The sequence below is a fragment of the Mesoplodon bidens genome, assembly GCF_964165515.1.
Source record: "Mesoplodon bidens genome assembly, contig: HAP1_SCAFFOLD_520, whole genome shotgun sequence".
In the NCBI taxonomy this organism is placed as follows: Eukaryota; Metazoa; Chordata; class Mammalia; order Artiodactyla; family Ziphiidae; genus Mesoplodon; species Mesoplodon bidens.
The window spans coordinates 57581-79156 of NW_027671514.1; the positions used below are offsets into that span (position 1 = coordinate 57581).

The 21576-nt window shown below is 58.6% G+C and overlaps 2 protein-coding genes across 2 annotated transcripts; both read left to right on the forward strand.

The window, feature by feature from the left end:
• Positions 1-352: 352 nt before the first annotated feature.
• LOC308611277 (forkhead box protein J1-like) lies at positions 353-3312 on the forward strand (the record flags this gene model as incomplete). The annotated part of the gene is made up of 2 exons (XM_081260122.1): positions 353-850; positions 2545-3312. The coding sequence occupies 2 exons, from the start codon at positions 353-355 to the stop codon at positions 3310-3312; spliced, it is 1266 nt and encodes a 421-aa protein (XP_081116248.1).
• A 12263-nt stretch (positions 3313-15575) lies between these two features.
• Positions 15576-18535, forward strand: LOC308611275 (forkhead box protein J1-like; the record flags this gene model as incomplete). Its single annotated transcript, XM_081260120.1, has 2 exons — positions 15576-16073; positions 17768-18535. 2 exons carry the CDS (start codon positions 15576-15578, stop codon positions 18533-18535), a joined length of 1266 nt encoding a protein of 421 aa, XP_081116246.1.
• Positions 18536-21576: the final 3041 nt, after the last annotated feature.

Genomic DNA, 21576 nt, shown 5'->3' on the forward strand with positions numbered 1-21576 from the left:
AGGAAAAGAGCGAGGCGAACCCCGTGTGGGTCGGACCCCCGGGCACACCTTCTGTTTCCCAGACCTCGGCAGTAAAAGATCCTCCCCAGCTGCAGGAAGGATTTTAGTAAGAGCCTCCCCCCTCGCACACACTCTCCCTTCGGGGGTGTGGAAAGAGGGCTCAGTTCCCGCTCTGGTCCCCGCAGGCACCACATTCCGTTTGGAGGAGGCTACCCTCGGATCGCGGGATGGAAGCCCGCTTCCGGGAGGCTGCGTAACTGAAGCCGCGGGAGTCAGCGGGCCGGAGAGCTCGGCGGCCACCCTCGGCTCGGCTCGTGGATGTTGACAGCCCCCTCGGAGAGTCCCCGCAGATATGGCGGAGAGCTGGCTACGCGTCTCGGGAGCAGGGGCAGCGGAGGAGGCCGGACCGGAAGGCGGCCTGGAGGAGTCCAACGCCCTGAATGACAGCCTGACCAGCCTGCAGTGGCTGCAGGAATTCTCCATTGTCAACGCCAAGGTCCCCGCCCTGCCTTCGGGGTACACCGACCCTCACGGCTACCACGAGCTGTCAGGCTCGGCCGAGCCGGGGTCTCCCCTGGCGGCGGACCCCGCCTGCCTGGGGCAGCCGCACACACCCGGCAAGCCCACGTCCTTGTGCACGCCGCGGAGCGCCCCCTCGGGGCTGCAGGCCTCGCCTCCCGACGACGTGGACTACGCCACCAACCCGCACGTGAAGCCGCCCTACTCGTATGCCACGCTCATCTGCATGGCCATGCAGGCCAGCAAGGCCACCAAGATCACCCTGTCGGCCATCTACAAGTGGATCACGGACAACTTCTGTTACTTCCGCCACGCTGATCCCACCTGGCAGGTAGGGAGGCACTCCCTCCCTCCCTGCCCATGCCCGCGCGGACTGGACTCACATCCCAGATCCGCAGGCCAAGTAGGCGCGGTACGGCCAGGGCCCCGAGAGAGGAAGGCCGTCCAGGAAGGACCTCAAGGGAGCCCAGTGCTTGGACTGCTGCCCCTTTGACTTCAGAGACGGAGGAGGGAGGATGTTCAGAGGGCTGCAGGGGTGCCGACATAGTGGTTCAAGTGGAAAGAACTTGTCCCTCATCCGGCAGGCTCAGCCCAAAGACCAGGGCTGAACTATGCATGGACACAGCCCCCCAGGGTAGGTTGATGGACTGAGGGACACATTTGTGTCCCAAGTCCTGGAATTCCTACACACTACCCTCCTCAAGGTCAGTTTGTCAGGGTCTGACTGGAGGCAGAGCATGGTTGCTGCCCGGCTCTGCATCCCGCCTGCTTTCAGTTGGCTGGAGGGGCTCTGGGAGGGGAGAGGGGTGTGCTGCAGAGTGTGAAGGCCATCTGTGTCCCAGTGGAAGGGCTACGGGGCCTTCCGAAAGCTTCTGTGCCAGCCCCCACCCCAAGCCCTCCCTAGATTCCTGCCTACACTCCTCCCCCTCTTCTCATCAACCTCCCTGGGGGGACAATTATCTCAGCCACGTGCTTTCCACAGGGGCTCTTTCCTCCTTTCCTCCCACACTGGCTTCATGTTCAAATCTCCGGAACCTGGCACAGAGCAGCCAAGGGGCCCAGACCACCATGTAAACCTCCCAGTCTTGCCAGGGGGCACTACTCACATGCCGGCCCCACCCACCAGGCCCCAGACCCCTGTGCCCCAGCGTGGTTTGGACTGTGCACCCAGGCGTGAACAAGGCAGGATGGTGATTCAGGCTGGGCACACACTGCCCTGAGCCTCTTCGACCATCAGGATCAGGGGCTACTTGGGGACAGAGACCCTGAGGATGCACAGATCCTTCCCTGTGGCACAGGTCACAGGATCAGAGTTCCTGTGATCACAGCTATTCCACGTTTGCTTGGGCCCTGACCCTGGGGCAGGTACCATTTGTAACCTTGGTGAGAAAGCAGACACCCTCCACCACCCCCCACCCTACCCCAAGCCTGAGAGCCCCCAGGAATGAGCGCTATGCTCTTGGCTGGGTAATAATCAACTGAGGCCTCAGAGCCTGGGGTGGGAGGAGGGGGACATGGTGGGTGAGGGCCCAGGCCAGCAGGCGGCTCTACAAACAAGGAAAGTCATCAGATCCTCCCACACTTCATCCCCCACCACACACACACACCCTCACACCCACTCACTCATTTCACAAACAGAGAAGGCCAGCCAGGCCCAGGCAGAGGGAGATGGCCGTCCAGGACCTGGGGGAGCCAAGGCCTTTGACCAGAGGCTGCAAGCAGCGGGGTAAGGGAGGGAGGGCAGGACAGGCTGGCACTGAGAGCCACCCTGCGGCTCAGGGCTCGGATGACTGAGCAGGCAGATGTCCTGGCAAATGGGAACAAAAGCCCCCGACAGCACTCCCAGCTCCTGGTGCCCCGTGGCGGGTGTCCCAGAGCCTCCCGCTCAGAGCAGCGCTTCTGTCTCCCCTGCCCCCATCGGAGAGAAGGTGGTGGTGGGACTGGCAGTGGTGCTAGGAGCCCCCCATCACTGACCCCACCCACTCTCCCAGCTGTCTTCCTTCTCTCCTATCTCCCTGTGTCCAGAACTCCATCCGCCACAACCTGTCCCTGAAGAAGGGCTTCATCAAGGTGCCTCGGGAGAAGGACGAGCCAGGCAAGGGGGGCTTCTGGCGCATCGACCCCCAGTACGCCGAGCGGCTGCTGAGTGGGGCCTTGAAGAAGCGGCGGCTGCCCCCAGTCCACATCCACCCGGCCTCAGCCCGCCAGGCCGCGCCAGAGCCCAGCGCCGCCCCATGGGTCGGGCCACTGACCGTGAGCGCCGTGGCCCAGCAGCTGCTGCGGGAGTTCGAGGAGGCCACTGGGGAGGCGGGCTGGGGTGCAGGCGAGGGCAGGCTGGGGCGTAAGCGTCAACAGCCGCTGCCCAAGCAGGAGGCCAAGGTCCCGCGGCCCTCCAGCCCCCTGCTGCTGACCCAGGAGGAGCAGGCTGAGCTGGAACCCCTCAAGGGCAACTTTGACTGGGAGGCCCTCTTGGACTCTGGCACGCTGGACGGGGAGCTGGGCACGCTGGAGACCTCGGAGCTGATCCCGCCGCTGAGCCCTGCCTCACACGGGGACGTGGACCTCACCATCCATGGCCACCACATCGACTGCCCTGTTACCTGGGGGCCTCCAGTGGAGCAGGCTACCGAAAGCCTGGACTTTGATGAGACCTTCCTGGCCACATCCTTCCTGGAGCACCCCTGGGACGAGAGCACCCGTAGCTCCCTGCCCCCCGAGCCCCTCTTTGAGGCCGGGGATGCCACACTGGCCTCTGACCTGCATGACTGGGACAGCCTGGCCGCCTTCTTGTAAGAATCCAGGGCCTGCCCCACCTCCAGACAGCACCGAAGTCTGGGCCCAGACTGCCCCCCTCCACGCCAGTGCAGGCCCATGGACACCCTACCACCCAGGCAGGGGCTGGGCCAGGTCAACCCACCAGGCCACACGGCCCCCAGCCCAGGCCATCCTCAGATTCTAGTCCAGCAGGCTGAGAATTGGGGCCCAGGACCAAAATTGCTGCCTCCGCTCCCCAGCCCCCCATACACACAGTGTTTCATTGATCCACTTCTTCCCTGCCCCAGAGACACGCTAAGGGCCCTGCACTATGAGAGCTGCAGCTTGGAGGGGCCCTGGCCAAGCTGGAAACATCAGTACAGGGCCCGCCCCAGAACACCTTAGCTTCAAAGCTTCTCTCTCTCCTGCTCTCCTCCCCAGGTCTCTATCCAGAGCAAGTTCCCAGGTACAACAAATGCTGATTAGGTGACTGCAAATTAACACCCAAGAGGCCTCTCCCGGCAGTCTGTGAGGAGGAGCAAGGCGGAGGGGGGAAGAGAGAGGAGACAGAAAGGAGGCCGGGGTGCTGGGTGGAGCCAGGAGATTTTCTAAGGCCTCTGGGATCTTCTGGCTTCATCCCTAAGAGGTGGGGCAGAGGGCATGTGTCCCTAATCTTTGAGCCCAACTTGAGGCTGAGAGCAGCGGGGAGATGGGGATCTGGGGGTTAGGGGCTGGGGCAGCCAAGCTGCAGAGGGAAAGGGGACAGACAGACTAATGTAGTGAGTGTAGCTATAGCTGAGGCTTAACTGGGAGGGACGCAGTGCTTGCTAGAACCACTGGGACCAGGAATGGGGGGATGGCCCCGGCCCTTGCTTGCACTCCTGCAGGGGAGTGTCTTGCTCCACCATAAACGCCCTGGGCTGCATCCCACATCCACTCTCCTAACCCATCGGGCATTCTAACCTTTTTCATAGAAAGTTATTTACAATAAAAACATTTTGAAAAATAAAGTTTTAAAAAGTCTCAAAATGGACCTGCTTGCAACTTTCTCTGGGGAAAAGCATGGGCCAGTTTTGGGGAGGCCACGGCCCAAGGGGGAATGGCTGGGAGCAAGATGGCGGGCACCAAAGGCCTGCAGAGTGTCCCCTGATGCACTCCTCATGATCTCTGGGTGCCCAGAGATAAAGGGGCTGAGAAGCGGCCCTCGGGGTTCCCCTGCAGCCAGGGCCTCGGCACCTCTATATGTGCAATGGGGAGACTGTACCCACAGCCCCGAGGAGCAGGCGGCAAAGGAGGCACAGCCCCCTCCCTGGCCCTGGGGACTCACTCACAAAGGCCGTTCTTGCCCAGGGCTCGGCTCACGTTCCCCACCTCGCCCAAGTTGAGGGCCTGCCCAGACTCACCTGCGGTCCTCGCCTGGGCCTGTCTCCAGCTCCTCCCTCCCTTGGTCCCTTCCTGAAGGGACAGGGTGTGACGTCAGAGGGCCCCAGCCCCTGGGGCCCCACTTGCCACCCTGGGGTTCATTCACCACACCCAGGGCCTTCCCTCCAATGCAGGTTGGGGCTGAGGGAGGCCATCAGGGCAGACGGAAGACGGGGTGCCTAGACCCTACAGCTCCAGCCTGTGAGGAATCAACGTACTAGAGTTCTGATGGGGAAACTGAGGCACAGCAAATATGTGACACTCAGCAGGCACCTTTCAACCCCCTCACCCCAGCTTTGCCTGGAACCCCATCTCTCCCCCGAGCCCGCACCTGGCCCCGCCAGCACACCCTTGTGGTGCACAGCCCCTTCCCCCAGCACTCACGTGCACGTGCGCACAGACACACACACACACAACCACACACACACACAAATGGGCACTGTCCTACACAATCCTGCCCAGCCTCCACGGGCCCCTTTCTCCTGAAGCCCCTTTCTTTCCTTGCACTCGAGGCTGGCTCCAGGACAACCTGGCATTCCCCCGCCAACTTGCTGCTTTCCCTTGCTAATTATTCCAAATATTTCAGAAGGGTGCACACACTGCAGGGCCAGCCGGGTTGGGGCCTTACAGAGCTCAGGAGGCAGCCCATCCCTTTCCCACCACTTGCTGAGGAGGCTGCCCCAACCTCCCTCTGAGACTCCCTTCACCCCCTAAGCAACGACTCCCTCCCTCTCCCCACCACCCTCCGGCCTTCCTGCCCACGCTCCCCAGCACTGGGGGAACATGGGGGCTCCAGCCCCTCCACTGGTCCCCAGGCTCAGCCTCCAGCCCCCGCCCAAAGGGGTACACCCTGGATTGACAGGTGGGGCCGGTCACTGTCCCCCCTCCTCACCCGTTGCCTGGGCCCATGCTGGGGGAAGAGGGGCAAGGTCAGGGGCTGGCAGAACTGCCTGCCAGGTAAGGAGAGGCTGAAGAAGCTTCTGGCTGCCAGGAAGAATCCCCAGGAGCTCCTGAAAATCCCTATGCTTGGGACTAGCGTCTCTGGGGCTGGGACCCAAACACTGGCACTTTTAAGGGTCCATGGATGCTGCCAACGCGCAGCCAAAGCTAAGAGGGGGCTCCGAAGCGGCCAGAACACAGGGCTTCACACACCCTTTCAGCAGGCAGCGTTTGGGGGTTGGCGGTGGAGGGGGCGGGAAGCGTGAGTGGATCCTGTCCCTCCTATTCATCCCTGCCCCGGCCCTTGGCTGGGTGGCTTTTTCAAAAAACGTTCAGTGACTCCGTATTTATTTAGAGATTCAATGTAATCCCAGTCAATATATACTTTGCGCCCTTAACAGTAAGTTGCAGACAGGCTGCCCCATTAGCACTAGATACTTTAGTGTGTGTTTCCTTAGAACAAGGACACGCCTCCTTAATCCCAGTACCACCATCACAATCAGGAAATGAACACTGACCTGGTAATCCCATGTAACCGCAGCCCCCCTTCACGTCTTGCAGATCACCCCAGTAATGCTCCTCTCCATTCCAGCCTCCCAATCCAGGACCCCATGTTGCACTGAGCTGTCCTTTCTCTTTTGCCCTGTGTGGCTTTGAGCCCATGACTCAAGCTCTCTGCGCAGGTTTCGCATTTCCTTTGATCTCCACTTTGGAGGTGAGAAGCCCTTCAGCCACTTCACCCTCAGGTGTGGTACAGTCCCTTCCCAAAGCACGAAGCCAGCTTTCTGTCTCCTCACTTTCCACCTCTTCCCTATCCTCCCTCCCCCATGTATCACCAGCCAGGAAAGGGATGAGGGGCAATGTTCAGGAACTCAGTCTTTGGGGACCCTCGCCATCTGCCCACGGGACAGGCCACCCCCAGCTCCAGTGACGGGAAGGCCCCCGCGATGGGATTCCATGCTGGCCTGAAGCAAATGCGCCAGGCCTCCTGAAGAGCTGAGCTGAGGGCAGGAAACAGTCTTCTCCCCGCCTCTGCCCCCCTCAACATACTGGGGACCCAGACTTGAAGAAGGAAGGTCATGTCCATGGTGTCCTCTCAGATCAGCACCGACACCGTCTCCTCCATGTCCGGCTCCTACATCGCCCCTGGCACGGAAGAGGACGGGGAGGCTGTCCCCTGCCCCCGGGCCGCCAGCAGGACCCCCTCAGAAGAAGGAGACATAAGAGAGGAGCATGGGATCGCCCTCCCCGCTCTGCTCTGCTGTGTACTTGAGTCCCAAGGAGCTCAGTCCAGGGCCTGCCAGGGAGATCGGCAAAGCCCCCCAGTGCTCGGGAGGGGAGCCCTGGAAAACACGGTACCGGGTTGTTGAATCAGACTCCCTCAGATGTGATCTTCCATGTGGCACCACTTCTGTCCTGAGGACTTGGTTTGGGTTTGCTGCCAGGCGACCTGGGTAGGAGAGCCGGTGGCATCTGCACCTTGACTTTTGTTGCTCCTTGGCAGGTGACGCCAGCGGCGTCTCCAGACTGCAACTTTGCGGGCCTCGTCGCCACCGCTGAAGAGCAGGATGCAGAGGTAAGAGCAAGGTGGACGCTGGTGCCCCTCCACAGTCAGAGGGACTGCCGGCGCTGGCACAGGATGCAAATAGGATGGGGGCTGTTCTGGAAGAAGCCTTCCAAGGTGGTGCTCTTGGATCTGTTAGAGGCAGGGTGCAGAGCAGAGGGACTCTCCGGTTAGCAGAGGGTGCTGGTCTCAGCGTAATAGGCGTGGGGTGAGTTCCAGAGGGAAGTCTTCCAGGCGAGACCCTTGAGAGGTGTTTGTCCTCCAATTCACTTAGTATTTACCTGGCACAGGCATCTCACATCTTCCTGGCACTGGGGGACACAAAGACCGAGTGACATGGCTTTTGCCTGCCCACACCCCCAATCCACCCATCCCACCCATTCCGCAGCTCCATCTGATGGAGGAATCAGAGTTATAACTCAGCGTGAGAAGTGCTCTGACGGAGGTGTGCCTGAAGTATATGGAATGCCCAGCTCCCAGTGGGGACTCTACAACTTTCTCTTGAGCCAGATGTTCTCAAAGGAGTATCTGGATGGGACTGGGGATCCTAAAGGGTTCCTGAAAGTTTTATGATCTCACGGTTTGCTTTTTCATTTGACAACTTTTATTTCCACCTGAGAGAAACAGTGTGAGCTGAACTATTACCAAGGCTATTCCTGACAGTCCCAGGGTCCCTCTGTTAGGTGCCTCAGACCTGGTCCCTCTGGAACGTGCCTCAGACCTGGTCCCTATGGGCCGATCCTGCCTCGCCAAGCAAAATCTGCCTCTGCTGGGCCTCCCAGCCATCTCACACGGACAGGAAATGTCTGGATACCATGAGGGTGATTAGTTCTGTCTTCTGACAATCAGTAGACTCATTTCACTGCTTTATGGACTCACAGTGCCTTCCTTCTGTCCTAGGGAAATGATGTTCTAGAAGAAGAGGACGGATCACCCACACAAGAAGATGGTAAAAGACCTGGTCTTTTGCTCCCTTTTATTATATTTCTTTCCCGGGTATTCTCTGAAGGGTAGAGAAAGGGGCACTGGTGTGACTTGGTGGCACTGCTCAAGGGTGTGGCTTTGGGGAAAGGTCGTCTTCTTGATGGAATATCAAACCAAGCAGGGTATCTAAGGACCTCAGCAGCCTTCCTGGCTCTTTCTGGGCCTCTGAGCCAAGGCTGCAGAAGATACATGGAGTTCTCCATCTACGTTGAGTAGATCCTGAAGCTTCTTGGGCAACTGCCATCACCTTCCTTCCTGCTTCAGCTTCTCAGCTGAGTCTCACAGAACTGCTGTAGCAGCCCCAAAGTTCATCTGCAGCAGGAGAACAGCTTCCTCCCCTTGGGGGAACCGACTGTTAGGCAGTAGGTTTTCCTGCTTTAGTGAAGAAAACGGCTGGTGTTACAGTAGCAGAAGGATCACAGCCCTGGCGGCACAGCAAAGGTGAGGTGAAGAGACGTTAGCAGCTCAGCGTGCACTAGTGTTTGTAGGCTATTGGAACGAGTCTCTTTACCATCGTTCAGGCCTCAAGTAGATATTTTTTTTTAATTCCAAGAGTTGGTTTACAATGTTGTGTGAGTTTCTGCTGTACAGCCACGTGAATCAATTATACATATACATATATCCACTCTTTTTTTAGATTCATTTCCCATATAGGCCATTACAGGGTACTGAGTAGAGTCCCCTGTGCTCTACAGCAGGTCCTTATTAGTTATCTATTTTATATATAGTAGTGTGTATATGTCAATCCCAATCTCCCAATTTATCCCTCCCCTCCCTTGCCCCCCGCCATAACCATAAGTTTGTTTTCTACACCTGTGACTCTATTTCTGTTTTTTAAATAAGGTCAATCATATCTTCAATCGGAAGAAGTTTGTTTCTAGTAAGCCGAGAAGTGAAGGCACGACCTACATATAGAGCAAGGAAGTGGGGGTGCGGAGGTGACCTGGAAATCCCACCTGGGAGTGTAGGACCAGGCGTCCCAGGAACCGGTATCTCTTCCATCTGCTCCTCTGAGGTGCCTCCACAGAAGGGCAACCTCTAGAGCAAACCTGGATCCCAGCCTGGATGCAAATGTCACACTAGTCACCTCTGCTTTGGCCATGGCAGTTGCTTGGGGGGCGGTGTGGTGTGCAGGGGTGCGCATGCGCACATGACCACTCTCTTCTGGCAAAGTAGTGCCGGAGGAGGGGTGGTCGCCCAGGCTGTGCCTCTGCCGCACGCAGACACCAACCAAGCCGGGGTTGGGCGCTACCTCCCCTCGGTTGATGTCTTCAGGGCACAAGGCTCCGAGATCTCCATTGTGATTGTCGTCCCCAGTAGAATATTTGCTTCTAAAAGGCACAGGGCAGTACGTGGTTTCCGCCTGACATTCCATATGTGGTTTCCACCTGACATGCCGTACGCAGTAGATGTATGTTTCTTCCTCTCCCTTTCACCAAGGAAAAAAAACCGAGTGGGGAGCTTGAAAAAATAACATCTAAAACTGTCCCCTTCCCATCTTACACGACTGTAGGTTTCTGGTCAGCCCCTTAAAACATCCTCAGAATAGCAAATTAAGTCTCAAAGAAAATAAATCATAATTTTGAGAACAATGCGATTCTTTGATTTGAGGTGCAAAATTACGGGACCAAAGAGCTTTAATTGTCATTTTATGTATTAGTCATTTCGCAGAGCCTTGTGGTCATAAACACACCCCACGTGCACCGACAGACACAGGCCGGAGTCCGGGGTCACTTCCCCCGAGGCTCTCCTAGCTCTTCCAGCCTGGCTTAGCTCTGCTGTGGGCCCGGGTCTGCGTGTCCGAATCCCACAGACCTCCCCAGGGTCTGATTTCCCAGGAACGAAGGCTGGAAAGGGGCCAGTTAAGGAAACAGAGCAGAACAGAGCGAGAACACAAACGTACCCACACAGTTTCCTTTATTGTCCACTCTACCCACTTAATTATTGTCTTCTTTTTAACATATGATTTGATGTTTTTTGTCTCCATCCTTAAGATTTTTATTTTAAGGACAGCAAAGCAGAGGAAAACACAGCCTGGTCCTCTCTAACTGCCTTAACTCCATTACAGGCCAGAGGACATTCGCATTTCTAGGTACGGAGTGTGACAATAATAATAACTTTGACATCGCCAGCATGAAAGCACTGGACAATAAGCTGTGCTGTGCGGTCTGCTTACCCGGTGAGTGGCAGTCTGCTGAACATGAACTTGGTGGGAGACGCTCCCCTGCTCTCATCCTGGGACACCCATCTCCTGCCCTGCAGTTCCTGCAAGAAGGCATGGGCTTTGCTAAGGTGCTGGGAGCCAGTTGCTGAAAGGAAGTGAGGCGGCCTCGGGAGAGTCCTTGGGCAAAGAGTGAATCTGCTCTAAGCGAAACTATTTGGGCATGGAGAAAGGCGCAAAAATACCTCCAAAGCCTTCCAATTTGGCCTGACCGTGCCCCCTCCATCATGATCTTGCAGATCCCATGGCAGGGGGCCTGGTCTTGTTTCCATCAACAGGCAGTTTAAGGCAGACACAGCTTCTGTGATAAGGTCTTGCAAAGCGAGCCTGAGCCCTTGAAAAGGGAACCTGTAGCCCCTCAGAGGAGAGTGGTTAGTTAGGATCAGAGAGGAATTTCAAAGCCTGCATTTTATAGACTAGCTCTGTGACCCAGTGAGCCCTGGGCGACCACCAGTTGCCTTGTGCTCCCTAGATTTGGATCCCAAAGGAACGATCAGGGGTCGAGGGTGACTCTTCTCCCTGGAGCCCTAACTCTGTAAATTCAATCAGGGCCATCAACGTGCCCCTTATTCCTTCTCATGACACTAAACTGAATCCGGGATGAGTTCTCAGGAGGAGCCCACCTGTCAGTCACACTCTGGGCACTGATGTTCCCCTGCTCCATGCTCACCAAGGGCTTCACCAACCATGGCTCTAAAGCCACATCTTGCCCGGTGGACTAGGTCGAAATTGCCCCTTCTGGGTTCACGGCAGAGACTGCCTTCATGTTGCATGGTTTGTAATCTCTTAAACATGCCCTGGACATGTTTAAGCTTCAGGACAGCCACGTCCCATCGTGGGTCCAGTGCTTTACTCCCTTGGCAACGTGGCTACAGGTGCTGGAGGGACACAAACTCCTGTGGTTGCCACTCTCCATCAGATTGCAAAAGACCCAGGTCCTCACCCCTCTGGTCCCATGCAGGCTTGTGGTGGAGGAAGCCGTAATCCCCAGAGACACCTCCCACGGCCTTCCCAGGGGCTTGCCAGCCTATCCACTTAGTGTTGACCCAGCCAGGCCTGGACCAGAGCGGCTGAGGTCCAGGGTACACTTCACTTCCTGCCTTCCTACTCTTTACCTGGCTTCTGTCTGTCCATTTGTTTCTCATGTCTTTTTGCCAAATGTACGTCTGTCTGTCCAGTTTGTTTATTTTGAAACTCATTTAGGCTATCCAGAATTCATGTGAAAGTTCATGTTCACCGACACCCAACCCCAAGCTTGCTGGGCACGTGCACATCCGAGGGGCCCTCGCTGAGGCTTCCATTCCTAACTGGGAAGAGCCTGTATTTAATATGCTGAAATTTTCCAGGAAAAAACATATTTGTGAGACTAGATTAATCCCTGATCCACAAAAGCGGGGATGCTTCTGTGGCAAAGGTTACAGGCAGGATTTGTTTTGGTCACTAGTTGGGGAAGATGCCATCTCTGCCCTCACTCCGCCCTGAGTCTGTGGCAGCTGTGCCGGCCAGCCGCTCACTGGGCCTCAAGAGAGGAATCTAGGCTCCTGCCTCCCCGCAGTGGCCGCCCACCAACCCCCGAGTTTGGCAGAGAGAGCTCCTGGGAATTGTTTCAGCCACCCATGCTGGTGGAAACTGACCACAGGCCTTGTGCTTCCTCCTCTCCCTAACTCCTTCGGGCCAACCTGCTGGTGGATGTTTATTCCACTCTGGGATTGCGGCAGGGGAGCGAGACCTGGAAGGAAAACAATGCCTGGGCTTCCTTACGGTGATCTCGAGAGCCAGCCATTCTGAGATTAACCTGGCTTCACCGTTCAGGCCAGACATGAAACCGAATGACAGTGGCGGCTGCCGGGAGAGGGAGTTGAGGGTCGCATCGTAGCCTCACCTCGAGGTCTCAAGGGCTCTTACGGGAGAAGGAAAGTGCATCTGCTCTCTTGGTAAAATGTTTCTCGGGTTCTGCTATTAGCGTCACACTGGTAATAAAGAGCTGGGGAACTCTCTGGAAGCATCTGTCGGGTTAATGTCAGGTTAATGACAGGAGCATCCACTGTGGTAGTTCCCGTGGAATCAACAGACCTCACCACGCTCAGCTGTAAGTTCAAAGTTCCATCCTATGACTGAGGTGCCTCAGGCTGGCTTGGCCGTCAGGACAGCTTCTCAGGCACTTGGTCTCCCTCTCCACGCTGTTTCCCTCCCCACACGGATGCCACTCCCCTCACGGAGCACCCACAAGGAGGGAGCCAGGGGAGCATCCCCTGGTCCACCCTCCCCAGGCCCACAGGTGCTCTGCCAGGAGCCCCAGCTGGCGGCAAGGATGGCTCAGGTCCCCATCCTCGCTGCTCTCATCAGCCTTGTGGGAGTGATGCTGAGAAAGCACCTGTGTCATTCCAGCACCTCTTCCGCTAAGAAGCCTCTGGGTCTTCTTTGGCCCTGAGACCAAGGTGGGGGGGGGGCGATGGTATGTTCTGAGATTGTTCTGCAAGGTTCTCAAAGGGAGGAAATCTGAGTTGACCATTGTAGGTGGTGAGCTGATTAGAATCACGAGGCCGTGCTAGGTAGACGGGCCTCCAAGGAATCTGATGGAGTATCACACAGGCGGCAGGATAGTGGCCAGGGGAACAGTGACAATTCTGTGAAAAGGCTCTGGGGAGTGTGATGGGAAAAAGCAAAGATAATTTGAGTTTATTAGTGGAAATACAAATGTTTTTGTTTTGTTTTGTTTTGTTTTTTGTGGTACGTGGGCCTCTCACTGTTGTGGCCTCTCCCGTTGCAGAGCACAGGCTCCGGACGCACCGGCTCAGCACCATGGCTCACGGGCCAAGCCGCTCCGTGGCATGTGGGATCTTCCCGGACCGGGGCACGAACCCGTGTCCTCTGCATCGGCAGGCGGACTCTCAACCAAGGGTAAGCTGTGACAAAGCGAAAGAGAGGCATGGACATATATACACTACCAAACGTAAGGTAGATAGATAGTGGGAAGCAGCCGCAGAGCACAGGGAGATCAGCTCGGTGCTTTGTGACCGCCTGGAGGGGTGGGATGGGGAGGGTGGGAGGGAGGGAGATGCATGAGGGAAGGGATGTGGGAGCAGATGTATATGTATGACTGATTCACTTTGTTATAAAGCAGAAACTAATAAAAAATAAAAATAAAATAAAAATAAAAACAATAAATACTTAGGAAGAAAAAAAAAACTTTGACTCAAGACAAGCTGGACATGGAGGAGTGAGAGTGGGCAAGGGGTAGAGGGAAAGACATGTTTCTGGGTGGGAGCTGGTGTACCATCCCCTGGGCACAGCTCCTGCGCAGAGGCCTGATAAGGAGCCCTCACCTCCACCCACCCCCTTCAACCAGAGAACTTCCAACTGCTGCTCCTCAATCATTGAAGAGCAGGAAAGCTGGTGACTAGAGGGAGGCTGGGGGAGGGGAGGAGGAAGGACCACAGTCCACCGTTAGTCCGTCACTTAAAGGCTGGTGAAATTAATGGGGCAAATGACCCCAGTCAAAGAATCTGGCAAGTCCACGGCTTTCCTGGGTTTCACCCACCGGCTCTGTTTCCTCGGCTATCTGGAAAGGAGGGAGAGCACTTGCGAAGAAGCCTCTGGAATGTCAGCTTCTGGGAATCTTGCTGAGGACGGGGCGGGGAGGGAGCGCTTACCGGGAAACACTGGATTACCCTAGCCGCCTTGGGGTGTCTGCGACCGGGGCTGCGGTTTCTGCGGACCTGAGCGGCAGGTGGCATCGGAGAGTCAGACCTGCTTGCGGGCACCAAGACGACACTCGGTCGGGAGACAGGGACAGGCCGCAGAAACGTGAGGAAGTGCCACTCGCAGCCCAGAGGAGAGGAAAGGAAAGCCCCAAGCATGCACCCAGCCCTGGCTCCCGCGCCACGGGCTGCGTCCCAGGAGCCGTCGCCACCTCTGAGCAGCCCAGATGGGAAGGGGGTGGGGCGGAGTACGGTTCCCGCGGCGAACTGCTCGCCGAGGGCCCCGGGGCCTCTGCGGGAGCGCCGAGCCGCGCGCCTCTCCGAGCCCTGCGCGGGGCCCTCGGGCGGGAATGCGCGGAGCCGGGACGCGATGGCGGGTAGGGGACGGGGTCGCGCGCGGGAGAGGGCGGCAGGAGGGAGCTGGAAGAGAGTTACCGCGTGAGAGAGCGGTTAAGAGCCCGCGGTCTCTTTGGAGATGCCCTGGCCAATGGCAGAAGCGGAAGCTGTTTATATGGGCGGGGCGTCGCCACGGCAGCAGGAGACGCCTTGTGAGCGGCGACTGAGTGCCGGTCCCTGGCCGCTGGCTTTCAGAGAGGCGCCGGCGGGCGTGAGTGGCGACGAGGATTGCTGGCTGGGCCCTCGAGCTGGGAGCAGAGAGCCGCGGTGAGGGTGGGCGGTGGGAGGAATTTCTTTGAGAACCTTCCTTTGGCCCGGGCTGCGCTCTGAGCCAGGTAAGGGACGGGGAGGGCTGCAGGCCGTGGGAAGGGAGGGCGTCAGTAGCAGCCCGCTCTCCCATCGGTCCCCGACGGAAGTGGTGGGCCCGGGGACTGACATCAGAGGCGTTTGGGGGACACTCACTTCCCGCCCCCTTATAACTCTCTGTATTGTTTCCTTCCTTCCCCTTGATCCCCATCCTAATATCCCTTTTCAAAGATCAGACGACCTCCCCCGCCCCCCGACCCGTCGTACTGCCCTCCTGGACTCTCTCGCCCCATTTCCATTGGTTGTGGACGGAGAGAGGGGGGTTAATTCCCCGCTTTGAGGGAGAAAGGGGTGGCCTCGCATGCCCCTACACTATTCCCTCGTTTGGCTAATTAAGTCTCCTCTAAAAGATCCAAGAGGAAAAGAGCGAGGCGAACCCCGTGTGGGTCGGACCCCCGGGCACACCTTCTGTTTCCCAGACCTCGGCAGTAAAAGATCCTCCCCAGCTGCAGGAAGGATTTTAGTAAGAGCCTCCCCCCTCGCACACACTCTCCCTTCGGGGGTGTGGAAAGAGGGCTCAGTTCCCGCTCTGGTCCCCGCAGGCACCACATTCCGTTTGGAGGAGGCTACCCTCGGATCGCGGGATGGAAGCCCGCTTCCGGGAGGCTGCGTAACTGAAGCCGCGGGAGTCAGCGGGCCGGAGAGCTCGGCGGCCACCCTCGGCTCGGCTCGTGGATGTTGACAGCCCCCTCGGAGAGTCCCCGCAGATATGGCGGAGAGCTGGCTACGTGTCTCGGGAGCAGGGGCAGCGGAGGAGGCCGGACCGGAAGGCGGCCTGGAGGAGTCCAACGCCCTGAATGACAGCCTGACCAGCCTGCAGTGGCTGCAGGAATTCTCCATTGTCAACGCCAAGGTCCCCGCCCTGCCTTCGGGGTACACCGACCCTCACGGCTACCACGAGCTGTCAGGCTCGGCCGAGCCGGGGTCTCCCCTGGCGGCGAACCCCGCCTGCCTGGGGCAGCCGCACACACCCGGCAAGCCCACGTCCTTGTGCACGCCGCGGAGCGCCCCCTCGGGGCTGCAGGCCTCGCCTCCCGACGACGTGGACTACGCCACCAACCCGCACGTGAAGCCGCCCTACTCGTATGCCACGCTCATCTGCATGGCCATGCAGGCCAGCAAGGCCACCAAGATCACCCTGTCGGCCATCTACAAGTGGATCACGGACAACTTCTGTTACTTCCGCCACGCTGATCCCACCTGGCAGGTAGGGAGGCACTCCCTCCCTCCCTGCCCATGCCCGCGCGGACTGGACTCACATCCCAGATCCGCAGGCCAAGTAGGCGCGGTACGGCCAGGGCCCCGAGAGAGGAAGGCCGTCCAGGAAGGACCTCAAGGGAGCCCAGTGCTTGGACTGCTGCCCCTTTGACTTCAGAGACGGAGGAGGGAGGATGTTCAGAGGGCTGCAGGGGTGCCGACATAGTGGTTCAAGTGGAAAGAACTTGTCCCTCATCCGGCAGGCTCAGCCCAAAGACCAGGGCTGAACTATGCATGGACACAGCCCCCCAGGGTAGGTTGATGGACTGAGGGACACATTTGTGTCCCAAGTCCTGGAATTCCTACACACTACCCTCCTCAAGGTCAGTTTGTCAGGGTCTGACTGGAGGCAGAGCATGGTTGCTGCCCGGCTCTGCATCCCGCCTGCTTTCAGTTGGCTGGAGGGGCTCTGGGAGGGGAGAGGGGTGTGCTGCAGAGTGTGAAGGCCATCTGTGTCCCAGTGGAAGGGCTACGGGGCCTTCCGAAAGCTGCAGTGCCAGCCCCCACCCCAAGCCCTCCCTAGATTCCTGCCTACACTCCTCCCCCTCTTCTCATCAACCTCCCTGGGGGGACAATTATCTCAGCCACGTGCTTTCCACAGGGGCTCTTTCCACCTTTCCTCCCACACTGGCTTCATGTTCAAATCTCCGGAACCTGGCACAGAGCAGCCAAGGGGCCCAGACCACCATGTAAACCTCCCAGTCTTGCCAGGGGGCACTACTCACATGCCGGCCCCACCCACCAGGCCCCAGACCCCTGTGCCCCAGCGTGGTTTGGACTGTGCACCCAGGCGTGAACAAGGCAGGATGGTGATTCAGGCTGGGCACACACTGCCCTGAGCCTCTTCGACCATCAGGATCAGGGGCTACTTGGGGACAGAGACCCTGAGGATGCACAGATCCTTCCCTGTGGCACAGGTCACAGGATCAGAGTTCCTGTGATCACAGCTATTCCACGTTTGCTTGGGCCCTGACCCTGGGGCAGGTACCATTTGTAACCTTGGTGAGAAAGCAGACACCCTCCACCACCCCCCACCCTACCCCAAGCCTGAGAGCCCCCAGGAATGAGCGCTATGCTCTTGGCTGGGTAATAATCAACTGAGGCCTCAGAGCCTGGGGTGGGAGGAGGGGGACATGGTGGGTGAGGGCCCAGGCCAGCAGGCGGCTCTACAAACAAGGAAAGTCATCAGATCCTCCCACACTTCATCCCCCACCACACACACACACCCTCACACCCACTCACTCATTTCACAAACAGAGAAGGCCAGCCAGGCCCAGGCAGAGGGAGATGGCCGTCCAGGACCTGGGGGAGCCAAGGCCTTTGACCAGAGGCTGCAAGCAGCGGGGTAAGGGAGGGAGGGCAGGACAGGCTGGCACTGAGAGCCACCCTGCGGCTCAGGGCTCGGATGACTGAGCAGGCAGATGTCCTGGCAAATGGGAACAAAAGCCCCCGACAGCACTCCCAGCTCCTGGTGCCCCGTGGCGGGTGTCCCAGAGCCTCCCGCTCAGAGCAGCGCTTCTGTCTCCCCTGCCCCCATCGGAGAGAAGGTGGTGGTGGGACTGGCAGTGGTGCTAGGAGCCCCCCATCACTGACCCCACCCACTCTCCCAGCTGTCTTCCTTCTCTCCTATCTCCCTGTGTCCAGAACTCCATCCGCCACAACCTGTCCCTGAAGAAGGGCTTCATCAAGGTGCCTCGGGAGAAGGACGAGCCAGGCAAGGGGGGCTTCTGGCGCATCGACCCCCAGTACGCCGAGCGGCTGCTGAGTGGGGCCTTGAAGAAGCGGCGGCTGCCCCCAGTCCACATCCACCCGGCCTCAGCCCGCCAGGCCGCGCCAGAGCCCAGCGCCGCCCCATGGGTCGGGCCACTGACCGTGAGCGCCGTGGCCCAGCAGCTGCTGCGGGAGTTCGAGGAGGCCACTGGGGAGGCGGGCTGGGGTGCAGGCGAGGGCAGGCTGGGGCGTAAGCGTCAACAGCCGCTGCCCAAGCAGGAGGCCAAGGTCCCGCGGCCCTCCAGCCCCCTGCTGCTGACCCAGGAGGAGCAGGCTGAGCTGGAACCCCTCAAGGGCAACTTTGACTGGGAGGCCCTCTTGGACTCTGGCACGCTGGACGGGGAGCTGGGCACGCTGGAGACCTCGGAGCTGATCCCGCCGCTGAGCCCTGCCTCACACGGGGACGTGGACCTCACCATCCATGGCCACCACATCGACTGCCCTGTTACCTGGGGGCCTCCAGTGGAGCAGGCTACCGAAAGCCTGGACTTTGATGAGACCTTCCTGGCCACATCCTTCCTGGAGCACCCCTGGGACGAGAGCACCCGTAGCTCCCTGCCCCCCGAGCCCCTCTTTGAGGCCGGGGATGCCACACTGGCCTCTGACCTGCATGACTGGGACAGCCTGGCCGCCTTCTTGTAAGAATCCAGGGCCTGCCCCACCTCCAGACAGCACCGAAGTCTGGGCCGAGGCTGCCCCCCTCCCCGCCAGTGCAGGCCCATGGACACCCTACCACCCAGGCAGGGGCTGGGCCAGGTCAACCCACCAGGCCACACGGCCCCCAGCCCAGGCCATCCTCAGATTCTAGTCCAGCAGGCTGAGAATTGGGGCCCAGGACCAAAATTGCTGCCTCCGCTCCCCAGCCCCCCATACACACAGTGTTTCATTGATCCACTTCTTCCCTGCCCCAGAGACACGCTAAGGGCCCTGCACTATGAGAGCTGCAGCTTGGAGGGGCCCTGGCCAAGCTGGAAACATCAGTACAGGGCCCGCCCCAGAACACCTTAGCTTCAAAGCTTCTCTCTCTCCTGCTCTCCTCCCCAGGTCTCTATCCAGAGCAAGTTCCCAGGTACAACAAATGCTGATTAGGTGACTGCAAATTAACACCCAAGAGGCCTCTCCCGGCAGTCTGTGAGGAGGAGCAAGGCGGAGGGGGGAAGAGAGAGGAGACAGAAAGGAGGCCGGGGTGCTGGGTGGAGCCAGGAGATTTTCTAAGGCCTCTGGGATCTTCTGGCTTCATCCCTAAGAGGTGGGGCAGAGGGCATGTGTCCCTAATCTTTGAGCCCAACTTGAGGCTGAGAGCAGCGGGGAGATGGGGATCTGGGGGTTAGGGGCTGGGGCAGCCAAGCTGCAGAGGGAAAGGGGACAGACAGACTAATGTAGTGAGTGTAGCTATAGCTGAGGCTTAACTGGGAGGGACGCAGTGCTTGCTAGAACCACTGGGACCAGGAATGGGGGGATGGCCCCGGCCCTTGCTTGCACTCCTGCAGGGGAGTGTCTTGCTCCACCATAAATGCCCTGGGCTGCATCCCACATCCACTCTCCTAACCCATCGGGCATTCTAACCTTTTTCATAGAAAGTTATTTACAATAAAAACATTTTGAAAAATAAAGTTTTAAAAAGTCTCAAAATGGACCTGCTTGCAACTTTCTCTGGGGAAAAGCATGGGCCAGTTTTGGGGAGGCCACGGCCCAAGGGGGAATGGCTGGGAGCAAGATGGCGGGCACCAAAGGCCTGCAGAGTGTCCCCTGATGCACTCCTCATGATCTCTGGGTGCCCAGAGATAAAGGGGCTGAGAAGCGGCCCTCGGGGTTCCCCTGCAGCCAGGGCCTCGGCACCTCTATATGTGCAATGGGGAGACTGTACCCACAGCCCCGAGGAGCAGGCGGCAAAGGAGGCACAGCCCCCTCCCTGGCCCTGGGGACTCACTCACAAAGGCCGTTCTTGCCCAGGGCTCGGCTCACGTTCCCCACCTCGCCCAAGTTGAGGGCCTGCCCAGACTCACCTGCGGTCCTCGCCTGGGCCTGTCTCCAGCTCCTCCCTCCCTTGGTCCCTTCCTGAAGGGACAGGGTGTGACGTCAGAGGGCCCCAGCCCCTGGGGCCCCACTTGCCACCCTGGGGTTCATTCACCACACCCAGGGCCTTCCCTCCAATGCAGGTTGGGGCTGAGGGAGGCCATCAGGGCAGACGGAAGACGGGGTGCCTAGACCCTACAGCTCCAGCCTGTGAGGAATCAACGTACTAGAGTTCTGATGGGGAAACTGAGGCACAGCAAATATGTGACACTCAGCAGGCACCTTTCAACACACTCACCCCAGCTTTGCCTGGAACCCCATCTCTCCCCCGAGCCCGCACCTGGCCCCGCCAGCACACCCTTGTGGTGCACAGCCCCTTCCCCCAGCACTCACGTGCACGTGCGCACAGACACACACACACACAACCACACACACAAACAAATGGGCACTGTCCTACACAATCCTGCCCAGCCTCCACGGGCCCCTTTCTCCTGAAGCCCCTTTCTTTCCTTGCACTCGAGGCTGGCTCCAGGACAACCTGGCATTCCCCCGCCAACTTGCTGCTTTCCCTTGCTAATTATTCCAAATATTTCAGAAGGGTGCACACACTGCAGGGCCAGCCGGGTTGGGGCCTTACAGAGCTCAGGAGGCAGCCCATCCCTTTCCCACCACTTGCTGAGGAGGCTGCCCCAACCTCCCTCTGAGACTCCCTTCACCCCCTAAGCAACGACTCCCTCCCTCTCCCCACCACCCTCCGGCCTTCCTGCCCACGCTCCCCAGCACTGGGGGAACATGGGGGCTCCAGCCCCTCCACTGGTCCCCAGGCTCAGCCTCCAGCCCCCGCCCAAAGGGGTACACCCTGGATTGACAGGTGGGGCCGGTCACTGTCTCCCCTCCTCACCCGTTGCCTGGGCCCATGCTGGGGGAAGAGGGGCAAGGTCAGGGGCTGGCAGAACTGCCTGCCAGGTAAGGAGAGGCTGAAGAAGCTTCTGGCTGCCAGGAAGAATCCCCAGGAGCTCCTGAAAATCCCTATGCTTGGGACTAGCGTCTCTGGGGCTGGGACCCAAACACTGGCACTTTTAAGGGTCCATGGATGCTGCCAACGCGCAGCCAAAGCTAAGAGGGGGCTCCGAAGCAGCCAGAACACAGGGCTTCACACACCCTTTCAGCAGGCAGCGTTTGGGGGTTGGCGGTGGAGGGGGCGGGAAGCGTGAGTGGATCCTGTCCCTCCTATTCATCCCTGCCCCGGCCCTTGGCTGGGTGGCTTTTTCAAAAAACGTTCAGTGACTCCGTATTTATTTAGAGATTCAATGTAATCCCAGTCAATATATACTTTGCGCCCTTAACAGTAAGTTGCAGACAGGCTGCCCCATTAGCACTAGATACTTTAGTGTGTGTTTCCTTAGAACAAGGACACGCCTCCTTAATCCCAGTACCACCATCACAATCAGGAAATGAACACTGACCTGGTAATCCCATGTAACCGCAGACCCCCTTCACGTCTTGCAGATCACCCCAGTAATGCTCCTCTCCATTCCAGCATCCCAATCCAGGACCCCATGTTGCACTGAGCTGTCCTTTCTCTTTTGCCCTGTGTGGCTTTGAGCCCATGACTCAAGCTCTCTGCGCAGGTTTCGCATTTCCTTTGATCTCCACTTTTGAGGTGA